Here is an 8,354-nt window from a genome sequence, read left to right as displayed (position 1 = left end):
CTGGTAATCCCCGTGCGTCACGCTGGGGTGTGCTTTCTCGAGATCGCTTTATGGGGTCTGGGGCTTTTCGGCTTTCACGTGTTGTGGATTGGGGCCGAGCTAGTGGAATCCGAGACCGTCTAAAATCAGATTTGTAATAGTGCTTCAGAAGCCCAGGTTTCCTTAGCATTTGTTATTGTTGGTATCGGAAGTTTGTGTTTGACTCAGGTTGATTTAGATTGTTAGGAGGAGGAAAGATATAGTCAAAGTCAAACAATTTGGGGAATACTTGCTTATGTCGTATTGCACTTTGACACTGAAAATTAGGAAGTTTGATTCTGCATAATCCTGCTGTTTTTTATTTCTGGTTCTGTTTCTACTTTTCTCGATTTATTCTTACACATTGCTGTCTTTTGAAGAGGAAAGGGGAGGAAAAAGAACCTGGTATCTTCACTAACTTTTGTTAATTGAGAGCTTTTAAATTCATATGTTTTTTCAGAAAACTTTTTCTGTTTCTTGTGTTCGCTTTTTTGATAGTTTATAACCCTCACTGTTGACAAATGTGGGCCAGAGAGAGAAAGATAAACTTAACAGCATTTTGATTTTAATATTTTGGAAGCCGTGGAGTGTAGTGGAGAGTGGAGATTATGGAGAAGTTGAGAAGTACAATAGCAAAATATCTAATTTTGCTCCTCTAACCTTATTCTTAGTTATCTTTAACATTCCTGAGTTTACTCAGGATATCCAGATTTGCTATTTTATGATGGATTTGTAGAACTGCATGACTTGTTCCATGATAACTGCATAAAAATAGTGCACTAAGCACTTTTATTTCTGGTTGTAATTTCCATGGTGTAATGATTTTTTAATGTATTCATGATGTATGAAACTTACATATAATGACGTTTGTTTGGAAGACACTCAACATTATTTTTATAGATACTTAGGGCCAAAGGGTCTTCCCTAGATATCAGGATATAAAGGGGGCAAGAAATGTAGTTTAGATAAGTAGTAGCAGCTTCTGGTGCTAGTGCCCTGAAAAAAAATTTGCTTCTGCAACCAAAAGTTGGGTTAGGAGCATTCCAGGATTGTTTCAGAAAAAATCATCTAGGTATTTAACTTTTAAAAAGACAGTGTTCTTTCAATGAAGGTAGAAAGCCTCTGTCCAAGATCGGTGGGGTGTGGCCGCCCCGCCCACCCCCCACGCCCCAAGATTAGCCCTGAGCTAACATCTGTTGCCAATCTTCCTCCACCTTGTGTGTTGGTCCCTGCCGCACCATGGACGAAGACGATGACGACGAGTGGTGCAGGTCCGGGCCCATGATCCAAGCTTGTGATCCCGGGCTGCTGAAGCAGAATTCGGCAAACTCAATCACCACGCCCTGGGACCAGACCCCAAGATATTTTTTAACCAGGGACTTGTTAGTTGTCAATTCTGCATCTAAAAACGCAACGGCTTTTTAAGCACATATGTATTCTTTTAAGAATAAAAGAAGATGAAACTTGTTATTTGTGTTCCAGAGAGAAATGTAAATAAATACAGTTTAATGTAAAAAGTTCAAATTGAGGTATGTAAAAAGTACTGAGGGAGCTCAAAATTTTTTCTTAATTTATTCTATATTAGGGAAGGGGGTGATGGGTGGGCTTGCCTGCCTCCTGCCGTTGAGCTTCTTTCTGCCTTTGTTGTCTTTCTGTAACCGTTCATTCAATACCACCTTGGCCTCTGTCATTTACCTTTATTAATTGTTAAGCTTACATGTTTTTATTAATAGACATATGATGTGAAAAAAGTACAGGCAAATAGCCAGTCTAATTTCTGTAATAACTTAGCAGAAATGAGATATCCAGTTGTTTTTCTTTTTCTTTTTTGAGGAAGATTAGCCCTGAGCTAACCCTAACTACTGCCAGTCCTCCTCTTTTTTGCTGAGGAAGCCTGGCCCTGAGCTAACATCCTGCGCATCTTCCTCTACTTTATACGTGGGACACCTACCACAGCATGGTGTACCAAGCAATGCCATGTCCGCACCCGGGATCCAAACAGGCAAACCCCGGGTTTCGGAGAAGTGGAACATGTGAACTTAACTGCTGCACCACCAGGCCGGCCCCTCCAGTTGTTTTCCTTTTCACAGATGCTGTACTTAAGAAAAAGATGCTTGTTTTGATCCTCTGCTCATTGTTTCCCTTGCGAAGTATCAGTAATCCATCCTAGGGGTGGTATTCTTTATAAGAATTTGTAAAGGAAAACTTAGTTCCCAGCCTCTTGTGTATAACATGAACAAACAAAATTTGCAATACAAAATTTTATTAATTCAAATTCTTTTAATACCACGATTGTACTCAGTTTAATTCATGTTTCTGCTGTGTGATTATAATGACATTTTTATTTTACAAATACTGCTTTAAGAAAGAATGAGGGTTATTGTGTGGCTTATTTCCATAATCTAGAAGTGAAGTAGCATGAGTACAGATGGTTGGTTGGTTTGTTTTAACTTCTTTCTCTGTAATGATTAAGATATGCTAGGTGCAGCTTTAAAGGAATAGAATAAACCAGATTTCTATTGCAGTACTTACTTTCATTCTTATTCATTTTTTAATTTTTCTTAGTGATAGATACTTGTCAATCAATCTTAGCATGTATCTCCTTTGGATGACTACTATTTTAAACTTCTAAATCTGATAAGAGCTAACATGATTAGGTTAGTGTCTCTGATCAATAAAAAGTCACTGCATTTTCACCTGTAGTTGTAAAGGTTGAATAGCAGTTCTTTTTTTAAATCAGGTTTCATTTAGAAATTGCATCTTGACCAGCTTAAAATTAAATCTGTTAAGTGTTGGTTTCATCCTGGCTGTCCTGTATAGACAGAAGTAGGAGATTTCACTTAACCTTGAGGGGAGATGAGTTGGTTATAGTCATAACTCAATTGCTTTTCCTCGTTTTTCTGTTCTTTAGTTACTTTAATTTTTGTTAGTGTATTGAATCTTTTCCCTTTATGAATGTTTCCAAGGTCTTCAGTCTTTTGTTTTTAATTACTCTGGTTGTACCTTTAGCTAACTTCATTGAAAAGTGAGCTGTAAATGGAGATAATTGCAGAATTTATGTGTAAAGAGTACTTAATGGTGGAATGAGGGAGCAAGTAATTCTCTGGCTTCACATAGGAGGTGACATTTGAATTGGGGTTAATTTGAAGAACAGAAGAACCTAGATACAAAGCTATGCATAAATTGTGATGAACAGGGAAAGGTGAGATTGGAAAGGAAGTATAGGTCATATCAGGAAGGCGTTATATGCCATTATAAGGATTTTGGACTCTGTTCTTAGATTTAAAAAAGGGAAGAGATCTGATCAGATTTGTATTCTAGAAAGATCAGCAGCAGTATTGGGGATGGCTTGTGGGAGATAGAGCCCCAAGTGTCTATCCCGGGGCCAGATTTCTCTCTTGTAGTATGCAAAATATGGGAGTGCTTTAAAATGCTCGAAATGCAAAGAGAAAGAGGCTAAGTAGAGCTCACTGGAGAGTACCATTATTGCAAGAGTTGGAGAGAAAGGGGTTGTGAAGAGTTAGGAAAAAAAAGAGGAAGGGAAACAAGGGGAGAGTGGAGTTATGGAAGCCGAGAGAGAGGTAGTTAACAGTGTCCAGTGCTGCACAGGGGTCGGGTAAAATAAGATTCGAAAACATGGTGGATAAATTCAGCCAGCAGAAGCCAGATTCCATTTGGTTGAAGAGTCAGTAAGACAGGTAAGGAGAAACTAGTATTCTTTCAAGAAACTTGACTGAAAAGTAGAGGTCAGAGAACCAATGATTTACCAGAACAGTTTTGCTGCAGATTTGTTAGGATTTTCAATCATAATGCTCATTTAGTTTCTAAAATGTTTGGTGGTGATTCCCATTCTTGAATTGGTCATTAGGAAAGTTTAAAAAATCTTTGCAGGTGGCCGGGCTAGTGGCTTAGTGGTTAAGTTTGCGCGCTCTGCTTTCAGTGGCCCAGGGTTCACAGGTTTGGATCCCTGGCCTAGACCTGGCACTGCTGTCAAGCCACGCTGTGGCAGCATTCCACCTAAAGTAGAGGAAGATTTGCACAGATGTTAGCTCAACAGCAGTCTTCCTCGCACACACACAAAATCTTTGCAAGTTGCTTGTCCTGTGAATTGTTAAACAGAGAAGAACCATATTTAGGGAGGTGTATGTTATATCCTAGCCAATTCAAATGATCTATAAATGACGTATTGGATTAAAACCACATAAAGTATTTGTCTTTTATTTTGTTAATGCTAGGCTGGAGAAGTGAGGTATGACAATTCTCATATGTATGAATTATTTTGAAAAAAATTGTAGTTTGCAACTTTGTAGCCATATCCAAGGAAGAAATTATGTTCTATGTATCACTATGTTAGAGAAGAAAAAAACCAAAAATAATTGGTTTAGATTATTGGTAATCCTGATAAATAATTGGTAATAATTATTTAATAATAATTTAGAAGATATATTTTGAATACTGTTTAAAGGTTTTATTTTTTATTATGTAACTGCTTTCATTGTTTTAGTTGTGCATATGTTAGATGTTAGCATACTGGATGAGCCCAAAAATTCTAATGAATTCGGTTTTTAAGAAAATGTTTTTTATTCATAAACTAGTCTTAACTATTAATTGTCAGTGTTTGTTTTTTCCTCTATTTTTAAAATTTGAGACAGGAGAAGAAACTGATTAAAAAGAAGAAATGTTTCTTTCTCATTATCTGAAATGTAAATTATCCATATCTGTGACAAACCATTCAGTTTCTCCCCTCCTCCTTCAGAAAGGAATTTTTAACATCCAGCTTGTGGGCTTCCCTGATACCTGTCAAAGAAGGATGCTATAACCTAACTAGAGAGAATATCTGTGGATGCTACGGGTAATAACTAACACTAGTGACTTTATAAGTGGACTATTTATGTGGATACTTATTAAATTTGAAATATGGGGACAAAATGAAAGTGGGTATTAGCAGCACATAGATTAAATGGAATTTAGTAATTTAAAAATACCAGTTCATCTTTCTTGAAAAACAAATTAAAAAGGGAGACAATTCATCTAAAACTTAATGTGTTTTTGTTAAATTAACTGGAAAATTTTGGGAAACTGGTTTCCTTAATATGCTGTTCAGCCAAAAGTTTTGGAAGATCTCCATCAAGAAAACAAAATTATTCATCAAAAAGTGAAAACTGTGGGGAAGAAACTTTTGAAGATTTACTTTTGAAGTATAAGCAAATACAGTTGGAACTAGAGTGCATCAACAAGGATGAAAAACTGGCTTTGAGTAGCAAAGAAGAGAACGTGCAGGAAGATCCCAAAACTTTGAACTTTGAGGACCAAATAAGCGCTGATAATGTCAGTATTACCAAGGACTCAAGTAAAGAAGTAGCTCCTGAGGAGAAAACACAGGTCAAAACTTTTCAAGCTTTTGAATTGAAACCACTCAGGCAAAAATTGACTTTACCAGGAGATAAGAATCGGTTGAAAAAAGTTAAAGATGGAACAAAACAGCTTTCCCTTAAATCTGACACTACTGAATCTAGTCAAGGTAATGGAATTAGAAATTGCAATGAGTCAAAAGATTCTTCTTTCTCTAAAGGCATAGCTAATTATTTTGGCAGTGTGCTTCATTGAAATGATTGTAGTATTTTATTTGAATTCTTTTTGCATTTTCTATATAGACTGTCATGTTATTGGATAATGTCAAGTTTTGTTTCATTCTGATCTTTCTTTTTAGTCTTATATGGTGGTCAGGACTTATGATACATTTTTTTAACATTAATGCTACTAGTGGACATCTTAATTTAAAGGAATGCTTTTGACATTTACCTTTAAATGTAATGTTTGTTAAGTTTTTGTAGGTATCCTTTATTGAATAAAGGAAATTTGGGATCCCCTCCCCCATTCCTTTTTTGAGATTTTCAGCGTGAATGTATGTTGAAGTTTATCAAATCTTTTTTCTTCATTATTAAGAGTGTCTCATTTTTCTCCTTTAATATATTAGTGTAATAGATTATATTAATTGATTTTGTAGTGTTAAACCATCGTGTGCTTGGAATAAATTTAGCTAGTTTGTGATATATTGTTTTTATACATCATAGCTTTGGTTTGTTAATTTTTTCTTTTCCTCTTTGTTGTGAAGGTATAATTTATGTACAGTAAAGTTTACCCTTTTTAGTGTATAGATCGAGTTTTGACAAATGCAGGCAGTTGGGTAACCGTTGCCAGCCGCCGCAGTTAAGATATAGAACGGTTCCATTAACTCCCACCAGTTTCCCCATGCCCCTTTGTAGTCAATCCCTCTCTGCCCCAACCCTTAGCCTCCCTATCCCTGTAGTTTTTCTTTTCCAGAATGTCATTTATAAATGGAATCATATGCTACATTGTCTTTTGATTCTAGCTTTTGTCACTTAGCATAGTGTATTTGAGATTCGTCCATGAGGTTGTGTGTATCAGTAGTTCATTCTTTTCTATTGCTGAATGTTCCATTGTATGGCTGTGCTACAGTTTGTTTAACCGTTTCCCACTTAAGGGACATTTGGGTTCTTCCAATTTGGGCAATTAGAAAAACCTTCATAACGAAAGGTTTGCTAATGTTTTGTTTAGAATTTTTTATCTGGGTTCATAGCCTGTAATTTTTTTCTTTTTCCTTGCCAGGTTTTCATACAAGGTTACAATGCTCAAAATGAGTTAGGGAGTGGTTTCCTCTCTATTCTCTAGAATAGTTTAAGACTGGAGTCATTTCTGGCATGTCTGGTAGATCTTGCTGGTAAAAGTGTCTGGGCCTGGATGGAGTTTTTTCTGGAAAGGTTTTAAATTACTGACTGTTCATATTTTCTATTTCTGGTTAAGGCAGTTTAGGTAAACTGTATTTTTCTAGTAATGTGTCCATTTTCTGTAAGTAGTAAAGTTTATAAAAAGTTATTCTTACAAATTCCACTTTTTTATTATCTCTGTCATTTATAGGTTATATCCCCTCCCCCCTTTTTTTCCTAATTTCACCAGGAATAAGTCCATAGCTTTTAAAACTCGTTAGTTTTCAGCCTCTGTCCTATTAAGATCATTTGGGGCTATGAAATGTCTGTTTTAGCTGCATCTCAGTTTGTGGTGTGTAAGTTTTTTTCATTCATTTCTAAATATTTTCTAATTTTTGTTTTGTTTGACCTATATGATATTTGGAAGTGTGTTTCTTAACTTCCAAACTTGTAGGCTTTCTAGCTGTATTTTTTGTTATTGATTTCTAAGTCAATCATATTATCAGAGAATGAGATCTATGTGATACCAGTCTTTTGAAATATTTACAGGGACCTGCTTTATTGTCTAGTATTTATTGATTTTTGTAACTGTTCTGTGTGTTTTTGGAAGGAATGTATGGATTGTTAGCTCAAGCTTTTTATATTGTTCATATCTTCATTTTTTGATCTACTTTGTCTATCAATTACTAAGAAGTTTGTTAAAACCTGAAACTATGATTGTAGGTTTGTGATTTTCAGTTTTTGCTTTAAACACTTTGAGGCTGGGGAATTAACTCATTATACTCATTATATAGTGACCTCCTTTATCTGTAGTGTTTTTGCCTGAAAGACTGTTTTGTCTCTTGTTAATAGCCACACCATCTTTCTCTTGATACGTATATTATGCCTTGTATTTCATTTTCCATCCTTTAAGTCTTTCTGTATTCTCACGTCTTGAATGTCTCTTGTATATAGTATAGAGTTGAATTTCATTTGTAATTTAGTCTGACAGTCTCGTCTTTTAACTAGAATGTATAATTTATTCACATTTTTCCAAGATTACTGATATTTGGCTTTAATTTTCTTTTCTTTTTTTCGGGCTTCTTTTGATTATTATTTTTCATGTAATTTTTTTCTTTTACTAATTTGAAAGTTAGGCACTAAGTTTCTGGTCTCATACTGGTTCTTCTAGCAATTATGAATTTTTATCAACATTTGAAGTTAATCAAGGTCTTTACCCTCTCCCTGATATACAAGGACCAATATTTGCCTAGCTTTGCCCATATATTTAACACTTTCTTGGCTCACTTTTTCGTCTATGTCTAAAACCACTTATGCTTAAAATACATTTTTTGGCATTTCTTTTGGTATATGTCTGCTGGATGGAAAACTTACTTCTGTTTGCCCTCTTTTAAAGATAACTTTTCTAGGTTTAGAATTCTTGATTGTTTAATTATATTCTCAATATATTGAAGTTATTTTCTGGCTTCCACTGTTGATTTTGAAAAGTCAGCTATTAGTCTTAAAAGTTTCTAATTTGAAGGAAATCTATCTTCTTCTCTGGTTGCTTTAAAGATTCTACTTTTGTCTTTGAAATTCTGTAGTTTAACTATGATTTTTAGGTTTCTT

The 8,354-nt window shown here is 35.2% G+C and overlaps 1 protein-coding gene across 2 annotated transcripts in view; it reads left to right on the top strand.

The window, feature by feature from the left end:
- Positions 1-8,354, top strand: part of ZFC3H1 (zinc finger C3H1-type containing) — a 50,670-nt gene that overhangs the window by 1,026 nt on the left and 41,290 nt on the right. For both annotated transcript variants that reach the window (XM_044756408.2, XM_070494607.1), the window contains exon 2: positions 5,123-5,539. In XM_044756408.2, the coding sequence (XP_044612343.2) occupies positions 5,123-5,539 (417 nt within the window). The remainder of the gene's footprint in view (positions 1-5,122; positions 5,540-8,354) is intronic.

Source organism: Equus asinus, chromosome 22, assembly GCF_041296235.1.
Source record: "Equus asinus isolate D_3611 breed Donkey chromosome 22, EquAss-T2T_v2, whole genome shotgun sequence".
Classification (NCBI taxonomy): Eukaryota; Metazoa; Chordata; class Mammalia; order Perissodactyla; family Equidae; genus Equus; species Equus asinus.
The sequence above is the reverse complement of the archived record's forward strand: the minus strand, read 5'-3'. Positions and strand labels throughout refer to the sequence as shown.